Raw genomic sequence first — 22,946 nt, 5'->3', positions numbered from 1 at the left:
CTGAGAAAGTAGAAAGAAATTGAGAGAGTGGGGCTGAAAGATTGGGGGGAGGGGTGCTACAAAATAGGGGATAAATCAAGAGTAGAGAAAGTGTTATGACCACAGCACAACACAATAACACAATTGATTATATTTATAATGGCATTGACTCAAATGTTGTATTTCACCCATTTCAACCATTCACACCCACATTCACAGGAAACAGGAGTGCCCGGAAAAAAATCCACGCATGCACGGGGAGAACATGCAAACCCCACACAGAGATGCCCAAGCGGAGAATCAAACACAGGTCTTCCAGATCTTCTGACTGTGTGGCCAACATGCTAACAAGTGTGGCATTTTTCACATCATCAAACATATTTAAATATTAGTACAACTCATCACCAAATGCAGTTTTTAAAAGAAACTTTTTTTGATGAAGGGAGGATGAAAATCTTAACCTGCATGCCCCTGTGAACATAACATAACCAAGACTGAAATCATGAAAATGTTCTAAAGCCATTTCTAAAGCTTTGGGACCCCAGCAAACTATCACCTGCCACCAGAATTACGACCCCTCCAAGAGGTCACAAAAGATCCCACAAAAACATCCAAAGAACTGCAGGCCTCACTTGCCTCAGTCAAAGTACTGACCTGCACCCTATTGGGATGCTGTGGCATGACCTTAAAGCAAAGATGAGCGGGCCAAAAATAAACATCCTCCAAAACTGTCTGAAAAGCTAATATTTAGAACACCCAAAAGGGCTAAACATTTTTCCCCAAAAGCAAATAAGTATTTTTTTTAAATGTAATTCCATATTTAATAGAAAAATGTGAAATGCTTATGTAAACGTGTTTTGTTATTACTTTGCATGTAACAGAGCTGCAGGCCTTATAGAAACAATTTAAAATAATAAAAAAATAGACACCTTTCAAGAGAAATGACCTAAATGTTCCCACTGTTTTGTTTTATGGGGTTATCATATGAAGTACCTTGCTCCTCCATGTCGTGTCTGCTCTGCAGACAATATTGGGTATTGGTCATTTTCAGTGGATTGTAAATCTGCACACATATACAAGCTGTGCAACGCATACCCTAAAGTATATCAAAGTTTTGCATTTTTTCTAAATAGTATTGTCATCTTGAGAAGATGTATTGAAATAAAATGCTTGACCAAATGTGAAGACTGTACCATACTCACTTTTGTGACATCACATTTTCTCTCTGTGAGGAATAAAATACATTTTTTTAAAAAAAACCTTCTCCTGAACACCTCAGGGTGCACGGTTCACTCTGGCAAGCATGTCCAATCAGAACGCCATTGTTTCCTTCCTTCCTTCCTTCCTTCCTTCCTTCCTTCCTCATCGACGGATGAGGACCACCTGCAGGAAATTATTTTTGTTGATGTTTGAGGATATACTAAGAAATACTCACTAGGCATCAGAATACTTAATGGATTCTGGGAGTGTGGGCTAAATTATTTTGGATTAAAGTGATTTCCAAACAATCAAGAAATCAAGAACAATCAAGAAAGCAAAATGAAAATAAATTCAATGACAATATATATAAATAAACCAACAAAAATTAAATATATATTTTTAATTAAATATTTAAAGAGTGTGGTTGTATTGTAAAAATGTTGAAAAAATCCAACCCCAAAACACCAAACAAAGAATTAAATGAAGTCTGAGAATACTTTCGTGCAAACAAAGTCGTTAGCCAGAAGTAAGTGATCACAAATTTCTTTTATTGAAAAATATAGGTTATTTTGGCTAATACAGAAAAAGGCTGTAAATACACAATACAGTAAGGCATCACACACAAACCGTTCACATCCGCACAAATTACCTGAATTATATATTATAGTGTTTCGAGTGATGAAGAACATAAATATCCAGTTACGCACATTGTTTTTCTTGCAACCTTTTATAATTAAACATTAATCACTGAGAGAAACTCCCAAACATTCACAACAACGGCTAAATAATAATATTTTGGCACGTGTCCATTCCATTTCCAATTGTAGGGTTAATTCTTGCACAAAAATCTTCATTATTGCTGTCTTTTGCTTTTGTATCTAACGTAAAACATGCAAAAGACAAAACGCAGATATAGTCTGATTAAACCGGGCCTGTAAACCTAAGTGATAACTGACAAAAATGGTGATTATTATGGCTTCCAGACAAACAATCACACTTCACGTCCACTCTTTGCTTCCCCGTAATAACAGCTTTTAATGCTAAATGACTGCAATACGCTCATGTTTTCAGATGATATATATACAATTAGGGAAGTAGCATCCATTGTTGCATAAATCCAAGCACCTTGACAGCTCAACGGCACTTTGTTTGTATTCCGATGCAGAGGCTCCGATCAGGAATTCACACTGTAGTCAGTGACCTTCTTGGTGAGAAGATATCCCAAAGCAGCATTCCTGTGGTGATGTGATGGCAGGCCAAACTGTGGGGGGAGGGGGGGGGGGGGGTTGAGAAGGACAGTTTTTCCTTCTTTCTAAGCTGTCCTCCTGGAATGTTCCTTATTCAAATTCCTCATGATTCTCAGTATCCAACTTTCCACTCTCAAGGGATGCTTTTCTTGTATAAACAACATTCCAGAGGAACCTCATACGCGGATCTCATCATCTTCATCATCTAAGAAGGACGAGAAGTTGCTCTCCTCTTCTGGTGGGGCGCTGAAGGTGGCGCTGTCTGTATCGGCCGCATACACGTGGGCTTTGTCGTCCAGCGCAGCCGAGCCCGAGCTAGACACGGAGCAGCTGTCCAGATGCTGCAGATGCTTGGGTCGGGCCTCGGGGGTGTACGGCCCCCGAATCTCTGGTTCTGCATACAAGGGGGTTGTCTGAGTTGCTTCTTTTTCGTCCACCACCATCCTTTTCTGGTGGTCTTCTTCTTCGTGGTTGCTGAGCGGTGGCGAGGCCCGGCCTTCGCTGCTCTTGCCTTCCTCATAGCCAAGATCATCATCCTCTTTCTGCATCACGCCCAGGATGTCCCCCAGCATGGAAGGCCCCAAGTCCACATGGAAGGACAAGACAGACTCGGCATGCTTCATTCCACCTACAGATGTTTGACAGCTGTCAGGTAGGTCGGTAGCTTCCCCGAATTGTTGCTCCTCCACCTCCAAGAAGTGATTGCCGGAAGCAGCCCCTCCACCGTCGCATTCCCCCAGCTGCTTTAATGGACTGGAAGACAAACTCTTGGACACCATGCCATCTCCTCTGTCCCCATCATTGAGGAAAGGCAGAGACATGGCATTCTTTACGTGAGTGGGGGACCCACCTGAGACCACGAGGGGGTGCTCTCGCTGCTGGTCCACTCTGGTCACTGACTGGGAGCGCTTGCTGCTTCTGAAAGTGCGTGATAGTAGGCCCGGTCGGGGGGAACTGGGGAAGGAGGTGGACTCTGGGGGCGGTTCTCCCGAACGGGTGCTGAGGAAGGACGTGTCGCCAAACGCGTCTCCGCTGCGGCCGACGTGCATGGTGTGGCGGAAGTCACCAAGCGGGGCACTGATCATCTCCCTGGTTAGGTCGGTGCGAGAACGTCGGTTCTTGTGGGAGGAGCCAGACACCAGCTGCTTTAGAATGGGCATGGCGGCTGATATGTTGCAGGAAGAGCTCGCTTAGAGGGACGTTGGGCTGCGATTCAATCGTTGGGAGAGAAAAGTAGGTGAAAATCCTGATGGTCAGTCAGCATAGAGACCTAAAAATGAACATAAATGCAATGTATTACACAAAATGCATTCACTCGCTACGACATTGGGTAGTCAGCCAGCGTTATCACTGATGATGAGTAAACAACAGTCCAAGTGTAACATACACCTAGTTTTACACCAACCACCACTGGCTGGACATCCTGATCAAGTTTCACCCCACTACCCCCCTCCCGTGTCTGAGTTGACATATTATACACATAATGTTATACTTCTTCTTTCTCTTTGGGTTTCTTTTGGGCGCCACAGCAAATCAATCTCCTCCATCCAACCCTGTCTTCTGCATGTCTCTCTCTCACACCAACTACCCTCATGTCCTTGTACCCGCATGTCATGTAGTGTTCACTACATCCATAAACCCCCTCTTTGGTCTTCCTCTACTCCTCCTACCTGGCAGCTCTAAACGCAGCATCCTTCTACCAATATATTCACTATCTCTCCTCTGGACATGTCCCAACCATCTCAGTCTGGCCTCTCTGACTTTATCTCCAAGGCCTCTAACATGAAATGTCCCTCTGATGTACTCCTTCCTGATCCTATCCATCCTGGTCACTCCCAATGAGGACCTCAGCATCCTCATCTCTGCTACCTCCAGTTCTGCTTCCTGTCTTTTCCTCAGTGGCACCGTCTCTAGACCAAACAATATGGCTGGTCTTTATGTATTTTTACTCTATCCTCCACAATACAGCCAAATTTCCAATGTAAATGTACAATAAGGATTGGAGGCATTCTGTGAACTGAGTGACAATGCATATTTGCATTGGAAACATCAGCCCACACCACCACAGAGACACCGTTAATTGCTTCCACAGGTGGCGTCCCACTGCTTCCCTACAAGTCAGGCGCTGGGTGTCTCATTATTGCGCAACACCAACATGTAGAAACACACACGAAAAGAGCACCTCTGCCATGGTGGTCTGGTGAAATAAATGCCAAGTAGTCCCTGGCACCTTTTAATTGCAGCTGCAAAATCACTGCAGGATGCACTTTACTGAGATAAGTGTGCTCCACTCTCGGGCTTCCACAATGTTTACGCTAAGGCTTTGGCTTTTTACACAGACAGATGCACTATCCAAATCAGATTTAAGCCAGGTTTGGCAGCTTGGGGAGAACTGACTGATTAATGTGGCAGGCCATTAGTGCATTGACCTCTTTGGTGGTGTTTTTATACAAATAATTATGTACTGGGAGAAGTGTCCTACACCCTTACGATAAATGATAAAATACAACAAGGGTGTCAAACTAAATTCCACAAGCTGGTGGTGTCACTTTTAGTTATATAACAATAGCTGTGCAATTCATGTCATATACAGTTGCGTTCAAAATTATTCAACCCACATAGCAGGAAAGGGTTTTCGGAAATCGAAAAAACATTTAAATCATGTTTATAATAAAATCTTACAAGGACTTCTAAAATAACTAAATGCAACTAAAATGACAACAATATTTATTCTACTACAATAACAAATGCCCTTTTAGTGGTTTGCTCACTGACAAAATGATTAACCCCTTAAGGATGACCACTCATATGACCAGAGGTTTCAATCAGGTGTTTTCAGTCAAGTTTTGAAAACACCTGTAGATGTGGACAGAACCATAAGAAGCAAAAATCCAGCAGATTTAAAACTACTGTGATGCTCAGCTCCTTCGAGACAGTCAGTGGTCTTTGCAACATGGTGAAATACAGGCAATGGTCAAAGAAGCAAGGACATGGATATTAAAACATAGCAAAATCATTCAACGTCTCAAAAGACACAATCTGAAGCATTATTTGCAAATTTAAAGCTCAAGGCACAGTGGAAACGCGAACTGGGCGCAGCAGAAAGAGGATGCTGTCAGCGACTGCTGTCCGGTACCTGAAGCCAAAGGTGGAGAAAAATCCTCGGGTGACAGCTGAGGAACTACGACAGGACTTATCAGAGGGAGGTACGCATGTTTTGGCCCAAACCATAAGGCACACACTGCGAGATGAAGGTCTCTATGCTAGAACTCCCAGGCGCAACCCCCTGCTGACTCCAAATCACAAGAAGTGTCAACTCCAGTATGCCAAACAACATGTAGACAAACCACAAGGGTTTTGGGATACTGTTCTAGGGAGCAACTACACAAAATTGGAACTCTTTGGGCCTATGGCTCAACAATATGTTTGGAGAAGGAAGAACAATGCCTTTTAAAGAAGAGAACACCATGCCTACTGTGAAACATGGTGGAGGGTCAGTCATGCTGTGGGACTGTTTTGCTTCTTCAGGTACAGGAAATCGTCAGTGTGTGCAAGGTACCATGAATTCAGTTAACTACCATTATTAAGTATTTAAGTAATTAACTATTATGGACGTATGTGACTAAGGGGTTGAATAATTTTGTCAAAGTGGTAATCACAGAATTGTAGTATTCACAGGGTAGTGTGTGAAGTATTCACAGGGTAGAAACTGAAAATATCTTTCAGAGTTAAAGTGTTTCCAAGTTTAAAATAAAAATAAATGTATACAGATAAAAGTTGGGAATGAGTTTAAGTATCTCTGGGTTTTGTTAACGAGCGAGGGAAGGTTGGAGCGTGAGGTTGACAGGTGGATTGTGACCGAAAGAACAAGTTTGGGAAACAATATCAAATACATGTGTTGAACTAATTATGCAGTTCCAATAAAAACAGTACTATTAAAACTTTATACTCAATAATTTCGGAAGCTTCTTTCACCTCATTGCCATCCATTGGATGTGGTGGAGCACACTCTCACAAAAACTCCACTGGTCTCATTTGTTCTGTATTTTGTCACCAATGTAAGCCAGCTGAGCATTGACTTCCTGTTAATGCCCTTACCTGTCTTGTTTCCATAGAGACACCCACCCCTTCACAAGCAACAGTGTTTCCTGTTAGCATCTGCAGACGACCATAGGCGCCGTAAGCATTATGTAACACATGATCTGCTTCTGTGTCAGGCTTCTGAATCTGATTTTCACTCAATTCACTTACAGCAGAAGCAGCTGCAAAATAGTTGTGCTCCTTTGATAGGCACTAAAACTAACTTCCATGATGGCGGACATGTTTCTTGCCAAAACACAGTAGAAGTGGCTTTTTCTCACGGCAGCATGTTTATTATTGCAGCTCCATGTTCTCCTATGGGAGGTTGGGGCTCCCAGTAGGGGGTAGACAGTTCACATCCAGCATAAACCTTCTGCGTCGTATAAACAGACTGCAGGGAGAAAACGAGACAACTGGGAGAGGCAAAAGTCCTAATTGTGAGTCTGGTTCCACTCCTTTAGCTTATCCCCACCCCCTAACAGGCCTGGATCAAGCCTGATGCTGTGACACGGTTCAGAGATTTGTTACAGACCACTTTTGATCAGATCTGATGCAATAGCAGTAGAGGCTTCCTGCAAGGAAGCTAAAAAGTCAGTCTGCCTGTATTTATATCTTTAGCATAGTACACATGCATGTGTAAGTATACACGTCAATGAGGGAGGGGAAGAAAATGGAAGGTGGGGGCCCTGGGAAGGCAGCATTTGGCGTGGGAAAGGCGAAGTCACAGCACAGGCGGATTGACTTTGTAAACACACTTTAGCAACACTCACAGACTGACACAAACACTGAAATTGCTCGACACAGACAGTCTTCTGACAATTGCACTGTGAAATCAGAAGCAGCATGGTAATACGCAAAAAAAAAAACAGGGTTTCTGTTCTGCCATTCTTGTTTTTGTGCGTTTCGTTCTGCATTAAATTCCAAATTGTCATTTGTATCATGGTTTGTCAAATCTTTGCTTGTCTTTAAAAACAAAGTCCACTAAGTGGGATGGTGGCTCTGTATTCATTTAGTGCTTTTCATTTGATGTTGTCCTGCCATAGTTTTATACATCATAAATAGGATCAATCACATTGCTATAATGTTATAACGAGGTGTTGAAAATCTTTCCCAAGCTAGTTCAATGCTAAATCGCTGACCCCGGACTTCAGCCACGGTCATCACATAGACAGCCCATCAATAGCAGCTGGCAGTTCAATTCAAAAGTCAGCAGAGATGTAAAAAAATACTGGCGAGTTGGACCACTCTTATGCCACGGTAGCACTATATATGACATTAAAAACAATACCTGCACTGGTCCAGTCTCTGGCAGGCCATGTAATCCGTGATAAGTCAAACACAGGGACAGTAGATACAAATAACTTTGGTCTTGCGACAAGAGACATCTGCCAGGTCTCAAAATACTCTTTTCTTTCTCCATTTTGCTCAATATTTGTTCCAGCTTGTGGCTACCGAGTTACCGTGCTTCAGTCAGACTACGGTGTGGGCCGGGGGTCAAACAGGAGGATCAAGAAAGGAAAATTCCGTCATTAATGCATTAACTTTGCCGGCCCTAATATAAATACATATACACATTACTTACTACTCGGCATGTCATGATACATTTTGCTGATCGATAATTGTGCTGTTAATTATCGACTGATATTCAATCATTTCGACCTTTCAAAAAACAATTATTAAGATTAGCATTCATTCATTCATTCATTCATTGTCATGCCATATTTGAGCCACTAGACAGTACTGAAGTGAACTGTACCTGTGTGAGGCATACTATATTAACTACGAATTGCAGGTCATCACCAGCTAATGCGCCATTCCGAGTCGTGGTGACAAAACAACTGCACACGGCAAAGCAATAGGTAGCTAAAACAGACAGGACACTACTAGCGTATAATGCAGAATATTAACCAACAACCATGTGTATGTGAGCTGTAACCATGGGCTTTATAGCCATTTAAAAAAACAGCAAAGCACACTAAACCTACACACACACACACACACACAGTGATGTAGTGCAGTGGTTACTAAGGTGGGGTATGCATACCCCCAGGGGCATGTCAAATGCCATAGAGGGTACGTGAATAAAAATTATCGCCATTTCAAACTGTTTAGTTTGGCAAGAGACAGTTTAGTATTTATAGTGACTTTGTGAGCGGACCACCAAATACACGAATGTTTATGCTTATGTATCAATGTATGCCGCGGTGCACAGTCAATTAAAAAGAAAATTAATCGCCCAATCTTGTGTAATCTAACTTGTGTAAGGTTGTCATTAGGTCAGACCAAATTTATCAGAAATATTGTATCACACGACTGGTTGGAAGGTCACCGTTTCACCCTATACACTACAGGCAACTAGCCCAATCAAAATCAGAATGATCCCCAGCTAAAAGTGCGCTGGGCGACTCGGTATTTGGCCTAATTTTCACAGTGATGCCCTGCTTGAAAACCAAGTTGGACAAACGCAGATAAACTCTGTCACATTCTGATGCTCAGCCATTAATATGATACAAAGTGATGGACAAGGTCCTGCATCCATGCAAACACTGCTGCCTTTAGACCAGTTTTGACAGAATGCACAAGGGGAACATACTTTTATGTAGACATAATTACCAATTACATACCTAAACTGGTTTTATGGAGGGGGTTCTAAATTTGTTTAAACCTTCTGCAAGGCAAGCAGAGCAATATCAATAAACAGGGATCCATAAATCTTAAGCATGTTCACCTGAGACTATTTTTGCAGCCCATTGGCTGGCTGCAATCCCAAGATTCACTCATAATTAATCGTCTTCCATTAATGTTTTACAGGTCCGGTATTACATAAAAGAGCCAACAACACTTTGAATTTATGAGGACTCGCAGGAAAATATTGACTTCTTGCATCATTTGCGTTCAGTGTCTGACTTCCTGACGATTCTCACACAATGGGGCGGGATGACTGCCAATACACAAGGCACAACCACAGACACATACACAAGGCCATTTCCCTTATTGAGGAATGATACACTGTCTTTCTACAGTCTGGGAAGCCCTTGGAAGGGGGCTCAGTGTCTGCACCATTTGAAGTCGTTGACCTGGATGGACAAGTGATAACCCGAGGGTGAAATGACATGTTTCAGGGGGAGAAGGACTGCAAGTCATTTGTAGAGATCCCATTTGCAAACAAGAGGTTGTAACACGCTGCTATTACTATTACCCAAACACCTCTGAGATTCAGATTTTCCACTAAACTCGGTTAGCAGGCCCGCAGAGCTCATTTAGCCTTGGAAATCACATTATCTCTCAGGGAACAGCATGTCTGCGCCCACAGCAAAGATGGAACACAATGCTCTGATGTGAATTTACACAGCACTCCCATTTAAACAAAAGGCTGATTTAGCTGTGCTGTAAATGGCCCGTGCGGGGCATTTTGTTTTTGACATACAGAGCATCTCCTTCACTGCTCTGCTGTCCCAAAACCCACACAAAAGGTGATGTTGAGCAAAGGTTCAATTTCTACTAAGGGAAACTATTCAGCTGAGTGCAAGTGGGTATAGAAGAAGAAATGCATGGTCATAGACATCTACAACGTATTCCCACCTGCAATTTCCCCATGGCAATACACCACAGTACACTTCATGGTGGCGCTGTTATCTAACCCCATGAGTAAAAGTGACTTGAAATTTCTTGTGGGTTGTGTAAGTTTGTATCACCACAAAGGTCAGTACACGTATTTAAGGGATTGACGAAGGGATTGCCTTGACGAAACTGGACATCTGACGTGGCCTACCTTGTGGAGGCGCTGCAGCAGAGGGATGGTGATCATCTCAAGACCCGCGGCTGCCCAACTGTCCTAATGGCATTACATCTTGGACCTGGACTATTATACTCTCTGTTTATATTTAACTGTCACATGTTAACCTCTCGACATCCATTGCAGCTTGGTCATCCTAGAAGGGGGATTCCCCCTTCTGCGGTCCCTTCTCAAGGTTTCTTTATCCCTAATGGGTTTCGAGTTTTTCCTTGCCCTGATGGGGGTTCAGATCAGGGGATGTCGTTTGTCGTCTATTGTCTATTATCTACTGTTGCCTGCTTGTTAAGCCCTTTGAGGCTCTTTTGTGATTAAGGGCTATATAAATAAACTTGACAAGCTCATGTCTGTAAAATTTAAGCAAGATTGGTCAAAAACATGGCCATCACCAACACAAACATAGTCCGGATTAAAAGCTATTTGCCCAGAAGTCACTGACCAATTAATCTAATGAACATTCATTCATTGAATTCATTCATTCATTCATTGGTGCTGGAGCCTATCCCAGCTGTCTTCGGGTGATAGGCGGGGTACACCCTGGACTGGTTGCCAGCCAATCACAGGGCACATGTTGACAAACAACCATTCACACTCACATTCATACCTATGGACAATTTGGAATCACCAATTAACCTAGCATGTTTTTGGAATGTGGAAGGAAACCGGAGTACCCGGAGAAAACACATGCAGGGAGAACATAAAAACTTCACAGAGATGGGATGGCCGAGGGTAGAATTGAACTCTGGTCTCCTAGCTGTGAGACCTGCACGCTAACCACTCGGCCGCCATGCAGCCGTCTAATGAACATAAATTAAATAAAACTTGGGATATTTATATTAAATATATAGTTAGATGTCTTCCAAAACATTTTGAGCACAACCCCACAAATGTAATACAGGCATGCAAAGTCATGTTGTTTACATACTAGCTGCAAACACATGGCAGACAAGAGGTGAGCATTACAAATTGTACCAGGGTGATCTCACTGTACCATACGACCTGTGTGTTCAGTATGGGCTAAACATGGTTTGTCTGTGTGCCTTATTTCTCACATAAGAGTGTTTTAGCGCCATTTGTACCTAGCGAGCTGCTGTGACGTGACCTTTGTTCACCTCACCAAGCAGTATGTTTGCATATGACCCCAAGGTGCCTGAATGAGCTTTCATCAGACGTTAGATCAATGATGAAATGGACACGTTACAAAAGCGTAGTAGAAAGAGATGCTTTAAATCGTTTTAAAGAGCCAATGACTGCAGGCCTGCAGCCAGTAGTACTTAGCATGGCAGCTGAACTGTGAATCAAGGAGATGACTAGTCTGTACATTTACAGCCTCACAGACTCCAGACACCACTCTCCCTGCCTGACCTACAATCTTCTAATGCGTGTCATCAGGGAAGAAGACCAGTACTCCACTTCAGTATAAATAACAGTGTCTTTTATGCTCATGGGAGTCCTGCATTCATTGAGATTATGACTTTTGTCAGTCCAAGCACATTGCAAGTGATATAACAGTTCATTATATAATTATGTAAGGGTATTGCTTGGAGATCCTAACATTTACAATATAAAATGCAGTTTATCCACATGACTGAAGCAATGTGATCTGTAGCAACAGAGTACGTGTGGGCTATGTTCACACTGCGGGTCAATTCCGATTTCTTTGCTCATACGAGATCTGATTTTTCCATGTCAGTGTGAAGAGCAAAATCCAGAATTTTTTCAAATGCGACTCAGGCCTCGTTCGTACATGGATATATAATCCGATATGTATGCAATGTGACACTTTGTGTTCATATTGACATGCCACATTTGTTTGGTAATATGAACGCCCACATCAAAAAAATCTGATGTAAACAAACCCTGCAGTGTGAATGTAGCCTAATGTTTGCACATGTTTCTGTTTTTGTAATTTCTAGCAGTGGAGCTGTAAAACAAAAAAAATGTCAGCCAGAAGTGAAACAACAGTTGTTTAAATCACACGTGAATATTGGTTAGCTAAGCAAAACGATGTTCCATGGTTACAAATTTGCCCATAAATTAAATACTTATGTTTGGGTGGTTTAGAACTCGTTACGGCAAGAACTAAACATATTTGTAGATTGATGTCAAGTGAAATCAGAGCATGCACTGTTCTCACATGCAAAACTTGCTAAAATTTCGGATTTCGGAAAAAGTTAGATAGTCCATCAAAGAGAAAAAAGTTCAAGAAACAACCCCCCAAAAATAAAAAATTATACACCCAGTTTCTATGACTTTTATTAAATTTGACTGCCAAAATGGAGGATAACCTGCATTAACATTACTGTATTTTCTGGACTATAAGTTGTTCCGGAGTATAAGTCGCACAAGGCCAAAAATGCATAATTAGGTATAAAAATACATACATAAGTCGCACTGGAGTATAAGTCGCATTTTTTGCAGGTAATTTATTTTAACTACTTGACCAAAACAGACATTATGTCCTCTTGAAAGGCAAGTTCCAACAATAAAAGAATAGAGAACAGGCTGAATAGGTGTAAGATATGCTAACACAATGGTTATTCAGCTACACAAAAAATAAACATGAACAGAAAAGGTGTCCAGTGTTTATGTAACATAAACATTTTTTCCATTTATACAGTGCATCCGGAAAGTATTCACAGCGCTTCACTTTTTCTACATTTTGTCATGTTACAGCCTCATTCCAAACTGAATTAAATTAATCTCTTACCTCAAAAAATTCTACACAAAATACTCCATTATGACAATGTGAAAAAAGTTTTTTTTGACATGTTTTGAATTTATTAAAAATAGAAAACAAAAAAATCACATTTACATAAGTATTCACAGCCTTTGCTTAATACTTTGTTGATCCACCTTTGGCAGCAATTACAGCCTCAAGTCTTTTTGAATATGATCCCACAAGTTTAGGACACCTATCTTTAGGCAGTTTTGCCCATTCTTCTTTGCAATAAGTCTCAAGCTCCATCAGGTTGGATGGGAGACGTCTGTGCACAGCCATTTTCAGATCTCTCCAGAGATGTTCGATCGGATTCAAGTCTGGACTCCAGGACATTCACGGAGTGGTTCTGAAGCCAATCTTTTGAGATCTTGGCTGTGTGCTAATGTCTACTGTCTATATGGTCAAGGTACATGACCAGTCTACTGAGGTCAAGAGCGCTCTGGAGCAGGTTTTCATCCAGGATATCTCGAAAAATTGCTGCATTAATTTTTCCTTCTATCCTGACTAGTCTGCCAGTTCCTCCTGCTGAAAAACATCCCCACAGCATGATGCTGCCACCACCATGCTTCACTGTAGGGATGGTATTGGCCTGGTGATGAGCAGTGCTTGGTTTCCTCCAAACATGGCGCCTGGCATTCACACCAAAGAGTTCAATCTTTGTCTCATCAGACCAGAGAATTTTGTTTCTCATGGTCTGAGAGTCATTCAGGTGCTTTTTGGCAAATTCCAGACGGGCTGCCATGTTCCTTTTACTAAGGAGTGGCTTTCGTCTGGCCACTCTACCATTCAGGCCTGATTGGTGGATTGCTGCAGAGATGGTTGTCCTTCTGGAAGGCTCTCCTCTCTCCACAGAGGAACGCTGGAGCTCTGACAGAGTGACCATCGGGGCCTTGGTCACCTCCCTGACTAAGGTCCTTCTTCCCCGATCACTCAGTTTAGAAGGCCGGCCAGCTCGAGGAAGAGTCCTGGTGGTTCCAAACGTCTTCCATTTACGAATAATGGAGGCCACTGTGCTCATTGGGACCTTCAAAGCAGCAGAAATTTTTCTGTATCCTTCCCCAGATTTGTGCCTCAAGACAATCCTGTCTTGCAGGTCTACAGACAGTTCTTTTGACATCATGCTTGGTGTTTGTGCTCTGACATGCACAGTCAACTGTGGGACCTTATAAAGACAGTTATTATATTTCCAAATCATGTCCAATCAACTGAATTTACTGCAGGTGGACTCCAATTAAGCTGTAGAAAGATCTCAAGGATGATCAGTGGAAAAAAGATGCACCTGAGCTCAATTTTGAGCTTCATGGCAAAGGCTGTGAATACTTATGTAAATGTGATTTTTTTGTTTTCTATTTTTAATAAATTCAAAACATGTCAAAAAACCCTTTTTTCACATTGTCATAATGGAGTATTTTGTGTAGAATTTTGAGGTAAGAGATTAATTTAATTCAGTTTGGAATGAGGCTGTAACATGACAAAATGTAGAAAAAGTGAAGCGCTGTGAATACTTTCCGGATGCACTGTAAGTCGCAGGAACGGCCAACCTATGAAAAAAAGTGCAACTTATAGTCCGGAAAAGATGGTAAATATTCTTCAACGGTGTCAGTGCCTCGCCAGCCATTAACCTCAATGCATGTCACAGTTACCCATGTACATATAAGTCCAAGGCTGTCTTTCACGTCCTTAATGTTGAATTCATGGACCTACTAGAGGATGACTTGTTGACTTTTGGGATGTTGGAAAAATCTTTAAATTCTTCATTAAATTGTTTCAAGAGTTTATGGATCCACTCCATCATGTTCAGCTCTGGCTTGTACATTCGGCTCTAAACCTTTACAATACTCTCTGACATCTGTGCATCTCAGTGGTAACTGAATAGTGGAAAATTCAATGTATGCTCCCCAAGTCATATCCAGAAGTGATACAGCCAGCCTCTCTGTCACGGGGTTCACTGGGGTTGTGAATCGCAGCACTGAGGACGATTCGACACTGCCAGCGATACGATACATGGAATTTTCTGGCGATACGATGCAATACGATTCACCCTCTTCACGATGCGATACAATGTGATACGATGTGATAATTATTTTGTTTAAATCAATGTAATCCAATATGATACGGTGCAATTCAACATGATGCAAATAAGCAAAGGGAAAAAATGGAATTCAGAATGGTCCTACAAAAAGGATTTGTTAAAACAGCAACAACTTTCCTCACACTTTCACATCGGCTATGCAATTACAATATCAGTGGTTCAGTGGTGGAGTAAAACAATTAAACAATAATTACTGCTGTAAAAAATACAGTACGCAGCAACAACAAAGTTAAAGTGACACTTTCAACAGTGCAATCAATGTTTGTTTATTTTCCTGTCTGAAAAACATACTGCTAATTTGAATGCACTAGGAGGTAGGCCAATACAGTAGTGAGGAGCAGAAAGTGTAAAACAACTTATACTCTTTCAAAATTCAGGATGAAGCCGCCGTAGTGTTTCCAAACATACCATTTAAACGTTGCGGGTGAGTTAACTATAGAAACTTCCTCGCTGCTGCTTGCGTGCGAACGTTCTTGCTGTTTTACTAGTAGTTGTATGTGCCTCACGGCATCCGTCCGTATTCAATACAAAACGCAAAATAATGATGGTGCATTCATTGCGCCTGGGGAACAGCGTATGGCAGGGGTGTCAAACATACGGCCCGCGGGCCGGATCCGGCCCGTCTGGTGGTTTGGTACGGCCCGGGGAAGAAAGCTGCATTGTATAAAAAAAATATGAATTTTCTTTAAAATTTGTAGTTCTTGTATTATCCGCTAGGGGGCGCAGTGTTTTAGTACATGCAGACAACATGAAAGCAACACTGCGGCGGAACTAGGACCACCTTGACCTGGTAAAATTGAACGTCTGTACAGCGTCTATTGGCGACAATTGCATTATCTACTTTTCCGTTTGCCTCGCACCCTCATCAGCAAAATGTCTTTGTCAAAAAGAAGAAAAGTAGACACAGAGTGTCGGACTTTTCAAGAAAAATGGACATGTTCTTATATGTTCACGGAGGTGAATGGGAAACGAGTGTGCCTGGTGTGCCAGCAGCAAGTTTCGGTGCTTAAAGAATACAATATTCGGCGCCATTACGAAACTCAGCATGGTGAAAAATACATGTTTGCATGGAGAATTGAGAAAACAGAAGGTAAATGAAATGATGGCGCGTCTGAAGAAACAGCAATCTGTTTTCACCCGGAGCCGAGAAGCCAGTGATGCTGCGGTGAAAGCCAGCTACGTAATTGCGAGCCAAATAGCAATGGCATCAAAGCCGTACAGTGATGGAGAGTTCATCAAAAACTGCTTGCTGACGGCTGCTGAAATTGTGTGTCCTGAGAAGCGACATGCTTTCGCCAATATAAGCTTGACAAGAAATACCGTGGCAGACAGGATTTCGGAACTCTCTGCAGATTTGGACCACCAACTAAAACGCAAAGTGGGGTCATTTGTGGCATTTTCTGTTGCGATTGATGAGAGTACTGATATCACGGACGTCGCTCAACTGGCCATATTCATTCGTGGAGTTGACAAGACTTTGAATGTCACAGAGGAGTTTCTCGAGCTGGTGCCGATGATCGACACCACAACAGCTGAGGACATTTTCAGCTCCGTCGTTGGAGCGCTGGACAGAGTCGGAGCGGACTGGTCACGCGCCGTAAGCCTGGCTACTGATGGTGCGCCGTCAATGATCGGTAAAAAGGCAGGTGTTGCGACAAAGTTCAGAGATAAAGTACAAGCCGCAAATGGGGGAGGTCATTTTTGGACATTTCATTGCATTTTGCATCAGGAGGCATTATGCAGCAAATCGCTAAGAATGGATCACGTCATGGAGGTGGTTGTCCGAACTGTTAATTTCATCCAAGCCAGAGGTCTCAATCATCGTCAATTTGACAGCTTTCTCAGTGACTGTAACATTATCCACGGTGTGCCTTATCACACGAACGTACGATGGTTAAGCAGAGGTGGTGTGCTAAAGCACTTCTTTGATTTACGTGAAGAAATCGGACAATTCACAGAGAAAAAAGGTAAACCTGTTAAGGAATTACAGTGCCAGCTGTGGCTGCAGGACCTTGCGTTTATGGCTGACATCACTGAGCACTTAATTATAATATTCTTAACAAAATGTTGCAGGGACGCAAAAACATCGTAACACAGTATTATGACAGCATACGTGCATTCAAGTTAAAGCTCGGGTTATGGGTGGCAAGCGGTGACCCTGCTCATTTTCCCTGTTTAAAAGATATGTGCGCAGCAAGCGTTAATTCTGACGTGAAACGGTACAAAGAGAAGATTTCAGGGCTGTTGATGGAGTTTGAGAAAAGATTTCAGGTTTTTAGCGAACTCGAAACAGATTTTGCAGTTTTTCGCTCACCATTCACAGTCAAAGCTTCTGATTTGCCCGTTGCCATGCAACTTGAAATCATTGATTTGCAGTGTGATGTAGAACTGAAGGACAGATTTGCCTCTGTAAGCTTGGACACATTTTACAAGTACCTCCTACCAGGCTATCCCACATTGACAGCACTAGCTGCTAAAACATTGTCCATGTTTGGGACAACCTACCTTTGTGAGCAAGTTTTCTCACTAATGAACATTAATAAAACTAAGCTGCGCTCAAAGCTCACACATAAGCTTTTGAATGCTTACGATGTCAAGTTTCAAGGGCAAATTCCAAGCAAGATGAATAATTGCTGTGAAAGTTATTCATTTGTTCAAATTGCTTTCCAGATGTTGAAAAACAGTGTTTTTAAGTTCCACAAGGCTGGTATAAATGTTTTTGGAACATTGTTACTATTTCTGTGATCAGTTTTATGTACAACACACTTAAATATATGTTTAACTGTGTAAAAGTGTTGGTAAAATTGCACATACTTTATTTATGTTCTTATGTTATTCTCTTGTTCATAATATATTGTTCATAATGTAAAAGGAAAAATCTGTTAATAAACATTTTGATAATTTACTCATTCTTTGCACTAATTATTAGTATTAGTGACTAATACAAAGGAAAAAAGTGGGCTTATTGTTAGTTCTATGTAATTTTGCAATGAGTTTACTGGTCCGGCCCAGTGAATGAGCCGATGCACTCGCATCGCGCGCATGCGCATCGATTAATATCAATTATTTTCCACACCCTTAATTTTCTCCCAATCGGAAGTGCACCAAAGAAAAGGAAAGCCATCCCCATGGAAGTCACACTACATCATCCAATATGAACATGCTAAAAAGCTCAGAGAAAAGAGAAATGTAGGGTCCCAACCGCTCAATCATTAAGGATAAAGATTATACTTATATAATATATATACTACTATAATACTAGAGGGGTCATGGAGTCTGTACTCTGTTACAAGGAGATCTGGGAGGAGAAGACTTCTACACTAGCCTTGGGAACTTGTTTAAACAAAACAGTGTAAAGTGTAAAACAGTGTAAGACAAGCACAAATATAAAAGTTATTTTTATAGGTATAAAGCTGTTCTTTTTTTCATTACAGTTTCATTTAATTCTTCTATTTAATATTTTGGTTACTGTATTTTGTATGTCCTTTATGTGTTAATTTTGGTTAGTTTAGGTAAAAGTTCCAACTTGCATCACAGTCAAGAAATAGAACTTGTGCATTACCCGAGGACCACCTATACTTTAGTGCCACATATACACTGTACAATTAAGTCATTTCAGTCAAACAGCCTCATGGGATATCTGGGGATTTCTATGACATGCTGTGATGTTTTCATTGTGATAGCATTCAGACTTTTTAAGGTATTTAGACTCAGTGATGGCATCCACAAGAAATTGCTTGCTCAAGATTTATCAAGTCCCCCACGTTGAAGAGTGGGGGGGTTACATCCACAGGAAGGGCAGGGAGAAAATGACCAAATGACTATCCCATCTCTGGAAATCTACTCCACCTCCTGCCCTTCCTGTGTAAACAAGACCAAGCAAACAAACACCACTCGTATCGCCATTAACACATTATAAAAGACCAACGGATGCGCTGCTCCATGTGTGTCCATATACAATCATTACTACAGAGAGACAGACACTGGGTCAGTTTCAAGGGAGGCCAGCTAAATATGAAGAACCAGCTTGGCAGACTGTGCCGGAAAACCTGCATGCATTCCTTTCTGCGATGGAAGGAATGCTAAGGGAAATTATGGGATACAAAAAATCTTGTCTTAAAGTGCCATAATTACAGAGTAAGCGACAGAAAAACAACAAACTACCAGCTTGAAGCCAGCAATCAGCTGGGTATTACTCAATCAATGATCAGAAATATCAACTGACTTCCTAGAGCGGTTTAACATCAACCACCAGGTTTGTACAATAGAATTTCCACAGTGCTGGCTCACAATGACAAGCACAATGGCACCAAATAAAAGCACAAGTTGAAGTCTTTCACACAGTGACATGTGAATCAAGCTGACAATGACAAAGTGGGACAACACTATAAAAGAGACAACATTAAAAGCACATGTATTATGAACGGTTTCAAGTTAAACTAAGTATTGGTTTACATGATAGTGATATGATAAAAACCTGAAAGTTTCAAAACAGGATGACAACACACAAAAACGCTGTTATATTTACGCCAGGCTAGTAGTTGGCAAGTGTCCTTCCAATTTGTTGTAATGGTCTTGTTAACTGCTCAAAAATATTTTTGTATTGTTCTGGATTTATATCCAAAAGCAACAAATACCATTTGATGTATGTGCAAGTTTGAAATTAGACGTTTGTAAGTATTGTGACTTGGCTAGTCACTGATGGAGTAGCAAATGTGCATGTACACACAACAGCAGAAGGTGTGTCACCATTATTTCAATTGTGACTACCTATAATTCCACAAAGACAACAGTTTCCAGCATTTCCATTAAAACTGCTTGTCCTCTGAAACTGTTTCCGTTTGCATGTGTTTAGTATTTAAATTTTCATTATTCACTTTGCATGCACTGTTCTGGTTAAACAGAGCAAATGATTTTACTACAAGAAGCCAGTCTTTGTTTGTGGTCAACAAGGCAAAATGTGAATACAATAAATCCTTCCAAAAGCATTTCATTGCCTTCAAGAGCGCGTCGGCAGCAGTTTCACATCCTCTAAGGCATTCATGGATAACAACTAACAGTTTATGTTGGTATTTCCTGGAATGTGAAGGGCCTGGAAAGGGACACACAGACACACGGCCTACAACGAGCACACAAACATGTTCATACACGGATGACACAAATAACGAGAGGCTCCTCTTCAAGTCCTTTCTGCAAATGGTTAGCTGTGACCACCAAAGATGGGCCTAGAATTAAAGACGAAATGGTTAAGTTTCACCTTCAGGCACCGAGCACATGTTGAGGTAGTTTGTAGTAGAAGAAGAAAGTTGAAGGAGTGAAACCTGTGCTGACTAGTTTGCAGGTAAAATCTATAGCAAATGCAGTAAACAGGATGTGCGTGATGCTAGCTCATCAAGTGAAACCCATCACAGCATCCACTGTCATGTCACAAAGACCCCCATGCTGGTTTGGATTGCAAAGGTCAAAGGTGACACAATCAAAGCTGCCAATACAAAGGAGGCCTCACACGATGATCACTGATAACATTATCTCCACTAAAAAGGTAAAGTGGTGGAGGTCAGCTAATACCATGTCAATGAACACATGACGTCAGTCACTCACTAGCGAGCTTGTCAACGCTAAAGCTTCGGTACTGTAATTTGCTAACAAAAACAATGGTAGCCACTGCCATTATCTATCTAGTTAGTGATTATGCTAAACTGAGTTGTGTGTTACGAGATAAGTAAAGCTAAGTAAATATCTATCTGGTGTGTTTCATGTATATTTTATACATCGAGTACATCATGTAACTAGCTTGCTAAAGTTAGCAAGCATGTTGTTTTTTTAAACAAAAGTACTGTATATTAAGAATGTTAGCTAGCTTGTTAACTAGTGCAAAAATCATACAAAACGCCTAGCTACTTAAGCAAATATGATTATTATAGTGTTCGGTAATCTAAGTGACATCTAAAATTAATACAGACAAGTTCAGAGACGTGCTTAGAAGTGGACCAATATGGCCAAAATATGCCACATACATTATCAAATATGCATCATATTAGGAAAACTGCACTAACATCAATTAATCCAAGTAAATTACACTGATAGCCTAAAGACGGATACATTTTAACCAACTAATGTGTATTGCTTCTGAGGATAGTGCGCGTTAGCACCACATATTCAATATTGTTTGTTGTTAAATAACAAACAAGATGATAAAATATTATGTAAAACGACAGACGATGAAGACACTGGTCTACATCATGTAGGCCATTTAAACGGAGTGTATTGATGTGCCATGACAAGCATAAAGCTGGGTGGGTGCAGTGGCAGGAGAACAATAAGTAGCTCCAACACAAAAGCATCAGCTGCAGTGCACACCCCCCGTCCGGGTACCCACACATGACGTAAGGTCACAAAACAATAAGGGACAGATTATTTTATGTTAAAGGATAGTGTCAATCTAAATCGCTTACCTTGTATTTCATTCATAAAAAGCCGGTCCACGTTGAGGCCCCCCAACAGATTGACAATAGAGAAGGAGGGGCTGAGGAGGTGGGGGTACTCGCATCCCACGATCAAAATGCAAACCAGAAGAGTGGAGTGGCTTTGGAGGATTTTTCAATGCGGCTGTCAAGTATATCCAGCAAAGAAACAGTAGTGATAAGTGTTAGGGATAAACGCTTTCTCCTGAATGTGCGTATGTATGTATACCTCCTGCTTGAACTCGCTCACGTGGACACGCCCTCTTCTCGCGCACAGAGCGTCTTAAAGAAACAGGAGGATTCAAGAACAACCCGGAAGTGAAGAACATGAAGAAAAGCAGTAATGTTACAGTAATGGAACGTAATACAATACTGTACTTAAAACTACCTTAAAATATGATGGATTACGTCTATGGATATTGTTAACTAGCAAAGTTCCTTGTTAATGCTAGAGGTATTTGAGGTGTCTCCTAGGTAGAAATGCTTGCTAGTGAATAGACTATACAGTGGAACAGAGATGTGACAGTACTGAATGAGTTGCTCAAAAATGAACTCGTTCATTTACTCACCCCTGGTAACAAGTTAGCTTGTAGCTAGTGGCTAGTACTGTTAAGTACTTGTTAGTGTGACCAACCAGAGCAGAGTGGGCGTGTCTGGACACCCACAGACAGTTTTCGCGGGAACCATGAAATCCAAAGAAATACAGCTGAATAGGTGCAGATTCTGGAAGAATCATGTAGCTTTCTGTGCTGGTTATTGTGTGGAGCTGGTCTAAAGGAGTCAACCACTCAATACAAAGGGCTGAAATAGCATAATAGGTCTCCTTTAATGTCTCACTGAAAAATTACTCTTGAGGTGACCTATTTTGCTCATTTTTGGCCCCTAGGTATTAAGTTGTGGACTCCTATAGAGCATAATAGCCACACAGAAAGCTTTATAGATTTTCCAGAATCTGCACCTATTCCAGCTGTATTTCCAGCTGTGCCTCCAGGCACGCAAACTCTGCTGTGATTGGTCACACTCCCAAGCATTCCAGAGGACTACTGCCGGACCCCACTTTCAAATTTTGTCAGTATAGGAGTTGATAATAAATGAATAAACCCTTTGGAGAGAGCTACTTAAAAAGTGGTTAGGAGCTACTGGTAGCTAATGAAGCTGGAGACCCCTGACTTACCGTGTATGGACGTGTATGAAGATGTGGTAACGGAAGTTCACATTTACTAAGTGCTTGACATTGGTAGTTAAAATGTGGTCGCTACATGTTTTTTGCGGGACGTGTTTAAAATACTCAGGTAGACCTGAAAAAGGCTATTAGCAACTCCAGACTTTGGTGAGCTTGTACTTTGCACCCCGCTCCCTGTATATACGT

At 41.5% G+C, this 22,946-nt stretch overlaps 1 protein-coding gene across 1 annotated transcript; it reads right to left on the bottom strand.

The window, feature by feature from the left end:
* Positions 1–1,706: 1,706 nt before the first annotated feature.
* Positions 1,707–21,832, bottom strand: cdc42ep4a (CDC42 effector protein (Rho GTPase binding) 4a). Its single transcript, XM_058049680.2, has 2 exons — positions 21,569–21,832; positions 1,707–3,696 (listed from the first exon to the last, which is right to left on the bottom strand). Exon 2 carries the CDS (start codon positions 3,584–3,586, stop codon positions 2,603–2,605), a length of 984 nt encoding a protein of 327 aa, XP_057905663.2. The 5' UTR covers positions 3,587–3,696; positions 21,569–21,832; the 3' UTR covers positions 1,707–2,602.
* Between the last annotated feature and the right edge of the window lie 1,114 nt (positions 21,833–22,946).

Source organism: Doryrhamphus excisus, linkage group LG16 (assembly GCF_037039965.1).
Source record: "Doryrhamphus excisus strain RoL-2023G ecotype Guam linkage group LG16, RoL_Dexc_Guam_v1.1, whole genome shotgun sequence".
Classification (NCBI taxonomy): domain Eukaryota; kingdom Metazoa; phylum Chordata; class Actinopteri; order Syngnathiformes; family Syngnathidae; genus Doryrhamphus; species Doryrhamphus excisus.
This window is presented reverse-complemented; position numbering and strand designations above follow the sequence as displayed.

Coding starts and splice junctions, on each gene's coding strand:
- cdc42ep4a (XM_058049680.2), bottom strand. CDS start 3,586: ATGCCCATTCTAAAGCAGCTGGTGTCTGGCTCCTCCCACAAGAACCGA.